This window comes from Lingula anatina, chromosome 7, assembly GCF_051362555.1.
Source record: "Lingula anatina isolate TDL-2025a chromosome 7, LinAna3.0, whole genome shotgun sequence".
NCBI lineage: Eukaryota > Metazoa > Brachiopoda > Lingulata > Lingulida > Lingulidae > Lingula > Lingula anatina.
Window position 1 is genome coordinate 15084067 of NC_141773.1, and position 15984 is coordinate 15100050.

Here is a 15984-nt window from a genome sequence, read left to right on the forward strand (position 1 = left end):
TTTAACTGGGATGCCTATTTTTTCACCGATCATCGTTTTATACCATGTGTGGCAAAAGGGACCTCAGGAAAGACTATTTCAGAAAGAGTAAGCGGGACTTTCACTGCCACTTACTACACAAACCCTAATCCTGAAAATATCTTTAACCCTAATCCTAAACCTAATCCATGAACCTAACTTCAACACTGGCCCTATATATAGGGTTAACCCTAACCTTAAAAATAACTCCCCACCCCTAACATTTCCTTAAATCTTTACCTCTATCCCTACTCCTACTCCAGTCGGTTTATGCGCTGATTGTGTTAGTTGCACTAGTTGAGTAGAAAGCACAATTTTGCCTTCCTATTATTGTGTTTGTGGCTGCACTTTGGACAGAAAATACAACCCTACCCGTTGATCTTGATATGACGGATAAGATCACTGGATGCTGAGGATTGCGAATATTGTAGCTACCGACACCTAGCTAGTAAAGAGGACGCTACCATACCTTGGAAGTTGGATTCAAGAGTCAGATTTTAGCGCCAAATCACCATTCACGTTGCCAAGGCCCATTGTTGGTGGACCAAAACGTCGTGTTTAACTGAAGTCATTTGGTCTCTAATTATAAGTAAAGAATGATTCTGTTTTATCATCCTATACAAATTTGAATTTAAATTGAATTTAAGGTCAGAAAATCTTTGGCAACTGTTGACAGTAACTATTTTCTTATAGGCTATATTTAATGATTTGGCAGGTGGCATAGCAAATACTGGCCAAGTACATTATGAATCAACCGAATGATTGCACAGGAGCATTAGCAAATCACTTAGTATTGCATTATCGATAAGTACAACATCAAATTAATGGTTACAACTTAAAACCAATGCAAAATTGTGTTAGCCATACTGTGTCAATCAATTACCTGGAATGTTAAATGAGAAAAATGTGGGCTGCAGTCGTTGAAGACCTACAGAAAAATGCAAGGAAAGTGCGTTTGTGCCGCTTGTTGTACTCATTTAGACGCTTTTAGAAGGAAAAGTGAGTCTTCTGATAGATCAGGGAAAAGGAAAAGCCCCCCCCCCCCCAAAAAAAAAAAAAAAAAAAAGGAAAAAAAAATGAAAATGCATTTAAAATTGCAGCCCATCACCACCACGCAAAATATGGGCATGTGGACCTACATTAAATAAAGAAAATAAATCACGACATATACAATCTGTCTCTCCTCCGTTGGCAAATGTTAATGATTTATATATGCTGATTACTGGAAGCAATTAGGATTTCTGTACGCGTACCAATCTTAGATGTTGTTACAGCACCCGCGGGATAAAAAATGGTTTTGTGACAAAATCTGGCCATTCAAGAATGCAAATAAAATAAAATAAAACAAAATAAAATAAAAAACGGTACAGGCCCGTAGTCGGTGGGGGTGGGGGGTTGCTGGGTAAAGGTCCATTCAGAGTAAATTTGATCTAGGTAAACTAAAGTTTCATGAAAAAAAGGTCTACATTTTCTGAAAAAGAGCCCCCTTCCCCCTTCTTCCTTCATTTTTAGCAGGTCCTTAATGGAGATGTTTGAAGCGGCACGATATTTCGATGTCCCGCCCCCTCCACATGGCTAGGTACATTTGTGTAGAATTGGAGATGCTAGTGATGACAGAACAATTGTTTACTGTATTTTTTTTAATCTAAGTAAACACCTTTTACAATGATTTATCGATGTGAAGGCCAACCCGCCGTGTTGTTATCAACGATATACATTAACTTACCACGTGTAAACTTGTTTCGAGTAAATAATGTACATCCCTAATAAATGGTAATTAAATTTTATTGGTGACAAATTGGTTGGCAGTATCCAAAATAACATTGTTTTTCATCTGCCATAAACAACTCGATCTAATGAGTTTACAATCTGTAAATTATTTCGGTTTATTGAATAACAAAGGATACCCATTATAAGTTCATTGTTTATTGTTTGTTTTATTACGAAGAAAAAACAATTAAAGGCCTTATAAAAAAAATCCCAGCAGAAGTTTGCATATAACATTTTTGATTAAAAATGAAAATTTGGAATAACTTAAGATCAATAAGTGTCATATAGAGATTGGCATTCTAGAGCCATGGCATAAAATCTCTAAAAAAGAAAATAAAAGAAAGCCAAAATATTTTATTGTATCACGTGCTCGAACAGGCTTTAAATTGTTTGAATATTTAGGCAGTTCTTAGAGTTTTGATGATTATAATATCTATTTACACCTGCGACGGTTAATTGAACGGTCTATTCATAGTACTAAAATTGCAATTCTAGAAAAAACATAAAGGCCATTGAGATATCTTCTAAAATACATTTCAACAACTGCGTTCAAATTGAAGTTTATGATTGTAGTTGACAGATTCATTAAACTATTGAAAATAGTCCTAATTATACACTTTCACCCAGCTGTCCACATCAGCATTGTTCTCCAAAGGTTGGCCACTGTATCCAATACGTATTGACCTCAGCTGACAGCGGTAAAGATCAGTGTCTTCTATTGGCTGCCGTTCAATGAAGAATGAGTCACAGCGAACATTCTTCAAGCATTCAAAGGCACACTGTAACCTTCCGTGGGTAGTTAGCATAGACAACACAACTGAACATCCACAAAGATGGAGCTTGCGGAATCGAACTGATTGTCGCTTGGATACTAAAACGTTGGAAAGTTAAACGCAAATTACTAAATTAGTAAATTAGGGGGCGGATTTAGGCCGTCTTCTGGGTCTTCCGGAATCGTGTATCGTATGTTTTCCGTCAGAAGACAGTCAAAATGGAGGATGGATCAACAAAGATAATTTGGGAGACTGTCAGAAAATATCTCTAGATCCGCCTCTGCCGAATGTCTTTATGCTATTTTTAACTTAGAGAAAATTTGTTTTAGAGAAAATTTGCTTTTACAGGACCAATAGTAAAGACTCACAGCTATGATGAAAGCCTGTGTTTTTACAGGTGTTGTAATATCTGTGTGTCTTCAGATCATTCATGAGAATGAGAGTCAAGCTCTAACATTTGAAAAACGCTTTAAATTAAACCATACCGGTATAATTTGCTATACATTCCTACAGGACAGGATTATTTACACGAGCAACTCTAAACTCTTACAGCCAAAAATACTTCCATTCTTTTTTTAAAAAAGAAGAATTTTAGTAGGTCACAAATAACCTGTGATCTAATGGATATTCGTATTTGAATGCTTTTGATAAAAATCGCAGTTTACTCACTTCTTGGCGCAGTAATATCCCATTCCACCATCCCAACCCTAAACTGTTTTACTTCAAGTATATGGACAGATGTTGGCCGGTAAGGGTGGTAATTCAGCATTAACTGCTGTCCTATAACGCGACCTATCCCAAACTGGATGTCTCTTCCCTCCCATTTGATCCAAAAGGATTTAGGGAGGTTACAGTCAAGGACGTTCGGAGTGTCAGCGCTCTGGTTAACGCCGAAAGGGCTAGAAAGAGTTGTCTTGCTGTTTCCCCCTGTTCCAATCATCCACATGTATCCGTCTGCGCAAATGTGCGTCGTGCTCCTGAGGACTACCTTACACACACGTACAGCGACTTGGGGGCATGCTTTAACCTCAAATGTCGCCCAAGACACGTCGATTAAGTCCACTAAAGCAGTTGCACTAGGTATATCAGTGTTCGTAGTTATCCTTAAGGATGAAACTGGAAAGGTCAGAATTTGTAAACGAAATACTCGATACCGGTTAAATTGATGTATTACAATGTTTCAATTATAGGCCTACTCTTTTGTGTTAAATTTTGAATGCATTTAATATTCTTGTTCAATGCCCAATGTGAGCTTTATCATGTTCACCGAAACTTAAAGTGTTTTGTTATTTCTGTTACTGTCCGTCGCATCAATATACCCCCCTTAAAATACGGACCTCGTAGAGAAACCCATATTCAATAACGGACGACAGTTTAAACTTCAGTGAGTCCTGTCTCCATCTTCAACAACGTGGGTTTTGAATATTCAGTGGTTTGGACTAAATACAAATCATACATATAGGTGACAAAATTAGCCCTACCAGGGCCGTAGCCTCCGGGGGGCAGGGGGGGCAGCTGCCCCCCCTGGGATTTAGAATTTTCCACACTGGTAGGGGGACACCCCCTCCCCCCTCGGGGGCTAAGCCCCCTCACGTCCGCTTACTGCCCCCCTGGCATTTTGCTCAGGCTACGGCCCTGCCCACTGTTTTTATGTTGAACTGATACAGCAGTTCTAACAACAATGTCTGAAGCAAACACATACCTTTTAGAGACAGAATACAAAGCCACACCACTCCCAGGCGATGCATGTCTTTTGACCAAAGCGACTTTCCCGAATTAAGGTTTTGCCGACAAATGTTTACTTACACGGAGTAAATATACTTGCTGTGGCAGCAATTTCACCACGCAATGTATTTATATTCACGTATAATACATTATTTAGAATAAAAAAACATATTAGCAACTTTTTCCATTAATTTTTCATATGGTGTAATGCAGTACAATACACTGGCCATGTTCGATCATCTTCTTGACACACGTACATAAGCAATTACAAAAAAAAAAAAACAATACTCATTGTTCTGACAATAAAATAATTATTCTTAGTGGCAAATCCGTTACGTTTACAAGTAACAGAGCCAGTGAGTGGCGTTTCAATCATATTTCACAACAATGTCGAATATAATTGGTATATGAGCGTGGGGTGGGCTAGATGCTATTTTAATACCATAACCGTGCGGCCAGGATCTGGTATACATGTTGTGGTATATCATTCGAATATTTTATAATTAGAGCCATGTTGTCGACAGTTCCGAGTTCTGATTTCCACAAGTTCTACGCCCATATACGTTTTCATAAATTCATCTTTAGTCTATCAAGCGGAAAAGTAATCAAATTAAAGCAACTGTGTTCAGTACTTGGTATATGATGGATTCTTATGGATACGGCATACGCTATAATGAAATATTATCCATTCCATTGGCCCAAAGTATAATACAAGAAGACGAAGATTTGTTAGCGTTGACAGATGTGTATTAATCGAACTAGATCTGCCTTTGGGTTGAATCAGCTTGTTTTGGGTATGTGACGTCAGTCCCCTGTGGCAATATGACGTCATATAGTGACGTCTTCAAGTCGGTCTTGCTATAGTTAGTTGAATATCATCTCCCAGCGATCGACAGGGAGTGCACTCGCTTGGGGATGGGGAACACCTAAATAGGTTGCTTTCAGCTGACATCGGTAAAGACCAGTGCCTTCTTCCGGGCTCTGATCAATGTTGAATGAGTTACAACGAAGATTGCTCAGACACTCATGAGCACAGTGTTCCTTGTCGTGTGTGGTCAGATTGGCCAATATTTCAGCTATAGGGTCACAAAATGGATGCTTGCGAAAGAATGCTTTTCTCCGTGTCTCTGAAACATTTGAAACATATAAAGTATTATGCTTCCAGAAGGTTGTCCTCAACCTATTTGATGTTGTTGTACACAGATGTGCGGTGTGTAGGTTGATATTGTGATATTTGAGTAACCCCAAAATATCAGAGACACCAGTAAATGTCAATTCTGTCATAATTACGAAAACGTCAGCTCATGCTTCTGTATCTAGACTACGTGGGCGGATTTGACGGGTAAAAGGCAAAAATATTTCACGTAATTATAAAGAAACTATATACTTAACAACAGTTTCAACATTTAATCAACGAACATTTCATAATCATATCATTTTATAAGAAATAACTGCAAAGAAATAACTGCAAAATAATTCGACGTGTGAAATGCTTGCAAGATTGTAAATTAATTTTTTAAAGTCATTATCCTCTCTTTTTGCCTCATATTTGCCTCAAGAAAACGTTTTTCAAGGCCCTTTTGCAAAGGCTAGACTAGTTTTAGTAGGTCAGTTTATCAGAAGACCACTGTGGAAACCACTGTGAACAAAACATTGTCGTCTATTTGACCTTTAAGTTTGGAGCCATCAGAATTTCCGGGCACAACACTGAAACCATTTTTCTTTCACTTTTAAGGCCAAGTTTCATCTGTACAGCCAAGGTGATTAAATTAAATTAATGAACACAAACATCCTGAAAGGGCCTACGACGAAGCGAAACTTCTTGAGTGACTGGGGGCGGTGACAGGATCAGCAATTGGAGTGGAATTCACGTTGGAGCCAAAAACACCTGAGGTACATGTAGTCATCGATGAAAACCTGAACCATGTCAAATTCAGGAATATTTTGGAAACCGACTGCTTACCAATTGTAAGAGGGAACTTATTTTACAAACATGAAAATCCCACCCTGAGCTTCAGAGATAACTTGACACTAACCTCTTCAGTATAGCCTAGTTTTCATTTGTCAGACAAAAAGGAAAAAATAGAAGAAAATGATTTGGAAAAATAATGCACATTAAATGTCAAGTTTTCTATGTTTTTAAACAATCTATAAGGAGTATTGATGGTACAGGCATAAAGACGACTGAAACATGTTGTGTCGCACCGCTAATTAAAGATACCACTTTGTTTATTTACTCACGATTTGACGGGGTGATATCCCATTCTGCGGACCCATTTACTCCTGCTCTCACTTCTAAAACTTTTACGTCACTTGTGGCAGCATGGTCTATGCTGTGCATCAGGATTGTTTCCTTTCCGATATCTCGACCAGCTCCTAACTGGATGTAACCTTTATCCCAACTAATCCAAAACGCCCTAAATGATCCGCAGTCAAGAATATTTGGCGTGTTTTGTGATATGGGGTCACTGGGATAGCCAATGTATAGGTCAGTGACATCATTGCGAAGTATCCACGAGTATGTGAGCACACATTCGAAATAGATGTTGACGCCACACAGATAAAGTGCAATCGCCTCACATGTTTTCACGTCGAATGTAAACGAAGTTACACCGGTTAAATCCGCTATTCCAATGTCATAATAATCGGATTTCGAAGTAAATTTTATGGTCAAAACTGGAAATAGAAATAGAAGCAAAATAGTTTAAATATATTTGGTTGTATTACTGTCTTCAAATAACAGTGATTTCGAAGTAAATTTTATGGTCAAAACTGGAAATAGAAATAGAAGCAAAATAGTTTAAATATATTTGGTTGTATTACTGTCTTCAAATAACAGTGACCTGAAATCAGAAAGAAGTAAACTGTTAACTGTCTTTTTATTGATTAGTAATTGAATAAACTAGCTGATACCCGTCACATCAATCATTGAATCATAAATAGGCCTAACATATAATAATAATAATAATAATAATAATAATAATAATAATAATAATAACTAGTCGTAACTTCCATCTGTACTTTCTTAGTATACTAATACATACATACCTCTTGGTAAACATAAAGCGATCAACATTGCTTTCAAACAAAGCATCTCGTGTATAGACCGTATGGTAATTCAGCGTCAGGGGAAATTCTACAAACGAACAATTGGTGTGCTCGGGATGAACAAACGCTCAAAATGAATTGAATGAAAGATTCTATGTGCCTATTATAGCTTCATTTAAGCCAATGCTATAAATTCTGAGAGGCTGCTTGGACGGCTGCGGATAGTACAGTGTATCCCTATGTCAACTTTAATAGCACTTTATTATTCATTTTTCATGCTGGAAATTTATAACCACATATAATTCTAGCTTTACGTACTAATCATGTCCATTTCTATTGATTTTCCCCATAGATTATTAATATGACATGCTGCAGATAACCGATAAACAAAATTCTCTCCATTAAGGATATCGTCACCCTTCGCCCAAAACTTCTTATTTACTGCCTTACATGCATTCCCTTGGGTAATAGATAAACCTCCACTGTTCATTGACTAAATTAATTAACATTTGCACATATGTCATCTTTCGGGTGACGTCGTTATTGCGATTATGGGGTAAAAACTGAAAAAGCGGCGTCTTAACTTACACCACTGCCTGAGTACCTACGATCACGTTTCAACGCCGATTTAATAACACCATTTAGTACTTCAAAACCCTGCCAGCAATTTTCCTTAGAAGTCTTACAAGGGCGGATCCAGGATTATTTGAAGAGGGGGTCCAGGACGATAGGCCTTGGATGCGAAGTCGACCATCGCTCCCTTGGCGTGGGGTTCGGGGCCTGCTTAAGGGCCCCGAAATTGTTTTGGGGTTTTGGAGGGAAAACGGTGCCCTTTGGTACGGTTTTGTACTATATGTTTCAGCTAGTCAAAATTCTAATTTCAAGAGGGGAATATATTTCTCAAATTTTTCAGAAACCGAAGGGGGGGTCAGCACCCCCCTGACCCCCACCCCCCTCTAAATCCGCCACTGATGAAACGATGTCTTTTGTTATTCCTCTAAGTTATATTATTCGAAACTATATGGTGGCATTTGGCCGGCTTTTGGTCATGGTGTTGATCTTTCTCACCATAAGTTATGTCTTTCTCTTTAATGAGCTTGCGTATTTTCTTATTGCACTGTACTGTTTTACTTATTTTGTGGGTAAACATATTTCTGCACAAAAGTAATAAACCGGTAGCTTAAACCGTTATCTATGTCCGTGTAATTTTTGAAAATATTCCGCTCCGTTATTCACGTTGCTTGAAAACCTTCATTGTTTTTATTTTGGTTTAGTCTCTTTGAAAGTTTGCTTGTAAGTTGGCATTAGTAAAACTGAACAGTGATCAGTGTTTTCAAAGGGCGATCATTTCAGTGCTTTGCACGCCCCCTTAATAGCACAATACAGTGATGCAATGTATTTTTGCCTCTAGTCAAAATTTGATAAATTGACGGTAGGAAATGACTTTTCATGTTGGCCGTATTAAAATCTCCAAGAACAATGATAAGTGAGTCGGGGTCAGAGGTAAGGCAATTTATGCTATTATTTTATTGTGCCTACATGTAATTGGGCTCACTTGCTTCAATAGTTAGAATACACGTGTATTTACAGTGCTCAGAAAGAGTAGACGGGTATTCATAATTATTTGAACGTCCGAAGAAAGCTAAGAGTATTTTGCTTTCATATTATTTTGGTGACAGATTTTAGAGTTCTGACATGATGCACCGATATTCAACCACTATGTGGACTTCTAAGAGTGTCAGATATGTAGCCCTGTCAACCCTCTTGATTGGTTCTATGTTGCGGATTCTGTGGATAAATCATAGTACGCGTAAGTCTTCTTTAGTGAACTTCATCGGTGTCAAGGAAGCCAGTCAACAAAACCCGTTAAGAGCGCCTCCTAGGATTGGTACCGAGTACGATGACTTGCCAGAGTCCGTAGAGTTCACATTGGAGCTTAGGTACGCAGTTGTGCGACCGAGGAATAACAGTCTGACAACTGAGAAGCGATTTGTGTATCTCATTGGGGGCCGAACAAAGGGGATCATCGAAGGCTTAGAAGAAACGAAAGAACGCGACGTCATTTGGATGACGTTTGCAGATAGGTCGGGAGAAATATACGCCCCGAATACATCGGCTGGTTCCGGTAGAAGTGCGCTTCTTCAGCACGCGGTTAATTTAGCGGCCAAAATGAAAGACGGCGGTTATGTCTACTATATATTCATGGACGACGACCTAGACCTATCGCTTCGATCTGATGGACAGGTCAATTGGAAACCTTGGTCCAATATGGCTGCAAATCCTTTTCAGCGGTTCGAGGAGTTTCTTATGTATTACCAACCTGCTGTGGGTTACGTGCGTTACCAAGACATGGTTAGACAATTTGTCAATAAAAACCAACCCGTAAACTTGAACTGGGATTTTGATGAGTGTTTCAACGCATTCCACAGGGGTACGCTGTCATTTCTCATACCATATGATATGCACCTAGACTATGAATCGTGGTTTAATGGTGCCTGGATGACTCGTCAGTTGATTTCGATGTTGTATCATGGTTATTGCCTTCAGTGCAACTCACTGCACGTCACAAATAGTATAACACAACTGTTTCGCGTTCGACGGGAAGATACAAGGCTTATTTTGATTACGAAATACCGCGGAACTACATCTTGTCAGCTTTGCTGGCGGAAATTAAAGCCAGTCCAGCCAAAGCCAACCCCTTAATCGAGGCTGTTTTGAAAGGAACGTCTTCGCGCCAAAGTCCAGGAACTCTGCAACCAGGTCCAAACGTCAAAATTCCGGGGGAACCAAAACGAAAAGGCAATCATTCGTACCTTGTGACACCAGACTTTATCCTTCAATATTGGGACCATACGCATCCCATGATTCAAAAGAAATTAACTTGGCTGCAAAAATCCGAAATACGGAAAATCCTAGGGTTAGATAACCGTCGTCTTCAAACTTTCCAACCCGGCACTTTGTACTGTGTCACACCAAATAAATTCTCACTGTCTATTGGACAATGGCACTGTTTAATAACTTGATTTTCAAACGCATCTCAGCACTATAGGATGATTATGAAAATTTCTTTCATGTTCAAAATTTCAGTCCTATTTTTCTTTCATGTTGTGTTACGAAATAATTTGTTGTTGGTCCATCTCAAGAGAAACGTTCTTTGAATGAAACTGAGTAAACATCTTTGATGACAATAAAAGGGCCATTTACTGTTTTGATTCAATCTTTTCTTTGTAGGCCTATAACATGATTGTGTGATGTTGATCCATCCATCAACAAAAAGTCTTGTTGTATTTCAAGGTAATATTCATACCCTACTTGTTCTAATACGGATTCCAGTTAAATATTTTAGTGACGTAAAGGCGCTCTTTATTTATTCAACGGGTCTTCTTAATAAATATTTAGTTGATCGATAAAAATGCATATAAAACTAAATTTATTAATTCGAAAAAAAAAAAAAAAAGATCAACACGTTTTTATGATAAATCCTCTCTTGGCTGTGTATACAAATATATAGGCCTATATTTTGTTGAGTAAACTGTATGTACATACTCCGGTCACTCAAACGTCACCAGAACTGTGCCGCTTTCTTGTTACTGCCATTCCGGAGAAGTAATGTTGCTGTAGGGATTCAAACCTATGGGGATTATTCATCGCCTGAAAGTGCTGGTCATGTTCGAAAATGGGCATGATCCAATCTTTCCATAAATCTCTTTTTTTGTTCACTTTGATAAATTCAATTATTTTGGCTTTGTATTAACGAAAGACGTCCAAGGCTCAAAGTTTGTATATTGCTGTATTATCGCTAGTTCTTATGATCAAGCTGATAAATCTAGTCTGTACACACTGTGTGTTAGCTTTAGCTCTCTCACAGCTCTACTCCAGCTTTGAATGATATTTATGTGCAGATATTGTGAGTAGTGTATTATTAAGGTAATGTTAATGCTGGCATACGCCTTGTGATTTAGTATTAAACTATAAGGGGGTAATAAGTGGTAAAAAACGTTTTAGTTTTTGGTATGCATTTAAATATGAAATCGGATTTGGCTTTGCATGATTTTAATCGGTAATACTTAATCACATGTCAGCTCAGTTGATTCCGTAAATGGTTATAAAATAACCACAGACAGGACACAGACAGGATTAATATGCCTCCAAACACCAGGGTCTGGAGGCCTGCTCCTGTGGTATTTAAAGCGGATGTTGGCCGAAGTACCTTGGAGGCGAACTGACATTCTGCTGAATTGATGTCATCCAAACACAAAATGTGCTTTAGTGCGCTGGAAATTAAAAAATATTTTATTAAGTTAACGTAAGGCGCTAAAAGATTGCACTGTCTTGAGTTTAATAATTTAATAACGACCTCTTTAAGACCTGTAAAGCGTTTCGTTTTCTTTATTGTTTTAATAAGCTCACTTTACCTTGGGTCATCGATGCAGTCATATTCGAATCCAAGTTCTTCTAAACGTTTTTTAAGGAGGGGAATGCTGCCATTGTTGCACGTTTCCCTGAAAATGTTAATCGTTTCATGTATTTTACGTTTGTGCTGAATATGTATAACGCAAAAATAAAAACATAGTAATACCCCCTTTGATTAATTTTTGAAAACGTTCTTAATGAAAATTTGAGTAATGCTTTACCAGTACGTACTTGTGCGTTTTCCCAACATCATGGAATACCATGAGCTGGAATCGCGTGACTTTCGCCTTAGGAAGGTTTGGAAGTTCAAACAGGTTGAAATAGCTGATAAATAGAGTAATTTCATGTTTCATAATACCTTCTTATCATGTTGACAAGTGTTTATAAACTTTAATTGAAACCTTTGGTAGAAACCTTGGATATCTTTTAATCAGTATTGAAATAAATAGAAACTTGTAATTTTTACCATCCAACGTGTTTTCTAAAAAAAGAATACTAAAAGACAAATTTACTGAAGTATTTTCTTTAAATGTCTGCTTTGAATCCATGTGATTACACGTGTACCAGTGAGATAATTTATCGTAGTACCTGATTTCGTTGAAGGCCACATTGGTCTCAGCCGTCGTTCCATTGAGGATCATTTTAATTACCCCAGTACAGACCTCTGCAAACTTTCGGTAAAATATGCAAATAATCCCCATAAACATATGATCTTATTTCAATGTTTCCAATTGTCTATTAAAGTGGCAGCATTTTATATAAATAAAGCATAATAAAGTTCAATGAAAAGAGTATTCGTAGAATATTATAAGGAGAAATCTATATACAGATGGTCCACAATGAAAAAAATCATAGGTTAAAATATACGTTACTTCTACTGTGAGCAACTTTATCTTTAAATGGTTTCTGATCAGAATTATACGATTGCAATTTCAGAATAAGAATTAATCTTGGCATCGAAGGAGTTTGTCAGGGTAAGGTTTGTTTGTTGGTGTGTTCAGATTTTTACCTATCAAAACATCGATAAAGGAAGAATCTGTTATACATGTAGATGGCAATAAAAATACGTATTTTAAACTGCATCTCCTTTCATTAAAAATTCCTGTCGACATTCACAGTCAATTAGAGCTAGGACCCAGTATACTGGATCCTAGATAAGAGGTTAATGGGTCCAATATAAGAGATTAAAAGAAAAGACTTGTTTTTTTGTAGCTGAAACCAAATGCTCTCACTGCTTTCGACACGGCTGTCCACATTCCGCCATATTGGCCCTGGAACATGGGACAGTCCTCTTCCAGTGGACAGTGGTCATAGTTGATGCCTGGCTCCTCCTCCTGACCACACCAGGCGAACACGTGATTACCCAGGTAGCCAGTCAGGATGTCAGCAGAAGCCACGTACCGGCGCCGATTGCCGCTATAATCGTGTGCTAGGGTGTACGCGGCCTCCCAAAATACCGCCTACAGAGAAAAAAAAAACAATACGAATGGATACGAAAATATAGCGTTTATACAGTAGGTACCGTTTTATGACGTTTCGCGTTATGATTGGATAATAAACAAATCAGTTGAATGTGCAATTCGCTTATTGTGATACAAAGACAATGAAGTGCTGAAGAGTATTCCTTTTTTGACATGACATTAGAATGGATGATCCGAGTACTTACTGATCCACCGACCAAATATTGCTGACCAAAGTTCAAAAGCAACGTCCCTAATTCCATGATGGTCTCTCCGCCTAGCAATTAAACCTCGGAGCAGAGCTTTAATCCGTTTTAAGGCGCGTGTGGAGTCGGGCATCGCTTTTGAACTGTGGTTGAACCATATTTAGTCGGCGGATCAGTAAGTACCCGGATCATCTATTCTGAATGGGGCCTATTTGTAAGAACCTTTTCAGGTTCAGTGGTTGTTTTAACAAACACTAATACTTACCTTATTTGTAGGGACCTCTCCAGGAACAGTGGCTGCATTAACAAACGGTTCATAGTCCGCCACTGTAACGTTACACGGGTCTTTGTACATCCAGGCATGGGAAAATTTCTCCCAAAGATCTGTGCAGTTCTTCTGACTATAAATTAAAATAATAATACTCTTCACCCATGAGTTTTATTCCAATATGTAATTCGAATAATTGAAAATTGATTTGCTTAAATTTTTATGGGTGGAAAAAAAGGATATTCGCCTTGTTTAAGAGTACATTCAGAACTGAAAATCCGCGGACTGATTCGTCAACTAAATATGGCCGACCCCAGTAAAAAGCAATGCCGCTAGTTTCTTGATCGTCTGCGCGCCGTTAAACGGATTAGATATTGGCTCCGAGGTTTAACTGCAAGGCCCCTGCAGCAACGGCCCATCTGGAGGCTGGGAGACCATCAGGTAACTATAGTGGGCGCTGTTTTTAAATGAGTCGGCCATATTTAGTGCGCGGATCGGTGAGTCCGCGGATCAATTTGTCCTAAATGCGCTCTAAGAGAACCAAAGTCGAAAATACTTCTATCAAAATACGTAAACAAAAAATCTTTAATTATTTCTCTGGATGCCTTTGTCTATTTTGCCTATGAGTAGTTCTACTTTGCTATTACCAAGATGTAAAAAAAATTGCTATTCGGAACGGAAAACGAGCAGTGACCTCTCCTTAAAGCTGTAATGCACCTGTTACACTTGTTGAACTGATTTTCCCCACTCTCGTCCCCAATAGAATTGGGATTTTGTTTATATCGGCAATCAACGTCATATCACTTCATCAATGTTAATAAACCATGAATAGAACAGTCTTTTCCTTTGTGGGGGCAAGAAGTTGTAAAGATCTCTTTACAACTTCTTGGTGGGGGTTAGCCAGAATTCTTTGATCAAGCGGTCGCCATCCCGTTGTCATAAGGGCTCAAGATACCACATGGATAACCAAGATCAGACTTCAGATACAGTGCACGACACTAAGGTACACGGATGAACAACCAGTAAACGTATATCCCCAAACCTTCATTCAGTAAGCTTTTTAAAGTCTGACACCAGCATTCTGTTGGCGGTAGATCTGAAATAGCAACACGCATGTATCCACACTTACACGTTCTCGCCTAAACTTTGACCGATATACTCCGTGTAGTACCAGCATTGTCCGATAAAAATCTCCCTGATATGACGGTTAGTCCCTGCACTCGCCGCTGTAGGTTGGGACACGAGACACAGTGAGAGAAAAACGAAAGCAAGGCAAGTGCATATTAATACACTGCCCCATTTAGCGGAAGACATCTTGCTTTCAGTCTGAACGTTTGCGTTGATAACATGGGGGTCCCAGGACCCAAATAAATCACCAAGGACTAGTTGATAAGATAAACAACAAGAAGCAACACACTCATCCAAATGTCAACGCACTGCGCGTAAACACAAACAGGTAGAGAATTAAGAAACGCGCGTTTATTACACACGCACTTCTACATGTGTAGATCTACAAGCCTATGGTATGCGACGTATTACGTAACTACACGTGCCCTGAACCATGGACTTCCTAGTTAACGTCCTTTGCTCATATGTAACCCAGTAGTAAGTTAGACATGCGAATATCACTACATCGGACCACAATAACACTGACTACAAATGAATCGCGATGTTGCTTTATATTTGAAATATTTGCTGGCTGTTGAATGGTTTGAATTGGTCATATAAAAAGTATGTGGTATAGAAATTAAACGAAATTAAACAGCATCACGTTCCTGCAGTTTTGGGAGTCAGTTTCAACTGCTTAACTGCCCCCACCACCCAACTGCTGGTGAATCAAGACTAATGGAAATATGAAAGGCTCAAAATACAAATACAGTTTGGTTTTTTTATCTCGTCCATCCGATACATTTCCCACATTGGTGTGCACCAGTAGTAGGCCTTTGTTATCTTTCTCAGGGGCGGATCCAGGATTATTTGAAGGGGGGTTCGCGGATGCAAAGCCACGGTTTGTCAGTTGAGGAAAGAAGGAATCTTTAAAAAAAGCATGTTTTGATGTAAAAGACAGTGGCGTAAGACTAGCTGTAAGTTCCTCTGTAATCCATGGGCTGAATCAAGTCAATCAACAGTTGATGGTAACAGGGAGTTGGCCAACAGATCAAGTTCAATTCGACCTTGTGTCACAACCCCAGCTCAGGAGCGTTTTCTTCTTTTTTTTGTCTGAAATACGTAACCATGTGACAATGGCGGCCATTAATTTTTTTCAAAAGGCCCAAGAAAACATGCTTGTGTAACACCAAATA

General features: G+C 38.6%; 1 protein-coding gene across 2 annotated transcripts; it reads right to left on the reverse strand.

Moving 5' to 3' along the window:
- Positions 1–4102: 4102 nt before the first annotated feature.
- On the reverse strand, positions 4103–15075 carry LOC106169313 (ADP-ribosyl cyclase/cyclic ADP-ribose hydrolase 2). 2 transcript variants are annotated; one of them, XM_087018152.1, is made up of 9 exons: positions 14811–15075; positions 13679–13814; positions 12980–13207; positions 12336–12418; positions 11979–12071; positions 11750–11836; positions 11545–11608; positions 6528–6962; positions 4103–5413 (listed from the first exon to the last, which is right to left on the reverse strand). In XM_087018152.1, the coding sequence occupies exons 1-8, from the start codon at positions 14993–14995 to the stop codon at positions 6957–6959; spliced, it is 882 nt and encodes a 293-aa protein (XP_086874278.1). In that variant the 5' UTR covers positions 14996–15075; the 3' UTR covers positions 4103–5413; positions 6528–6956. The 2 variants fall into 2 exon arrangements, with proteins under 2 accessions (XP_086874278.1, XP_086874276.1); XM_087018150.1 differs by lacking the exons at positions 4103–5413; positions 6528–6962 and having other exon boundaries at positions 11371–11608; positions 14811–15074.
- Between the last annotated feature and the right edge of the window lie 909 nt (positions 15076–15984).

Bases quoted from the DNA above. Each gene is read 5' to 3' on its own strand.
- LOC106169313 (XM_087018150.1), bottom strand. From the start codon at position 14,995: ATGTCTTCCGCTAAATGGGGCAGTGTATTAATATGCACTTGCCTTGCT. The intron at 12,419-12,979 runs GTGAGAGCATTT...TTTTACCGAAAG, and splicing joins GGACAGCCGTGTCGAAAGCA to TTTGCAGAGGTCTGTACTGG. The intron at 11,837-11,978 runs GTACGTACTGGT...TAACATTTTCAG, and splicing joins GATGTTGGGAAAACGCACAA to GGAAACGTGCAACAATGGCA.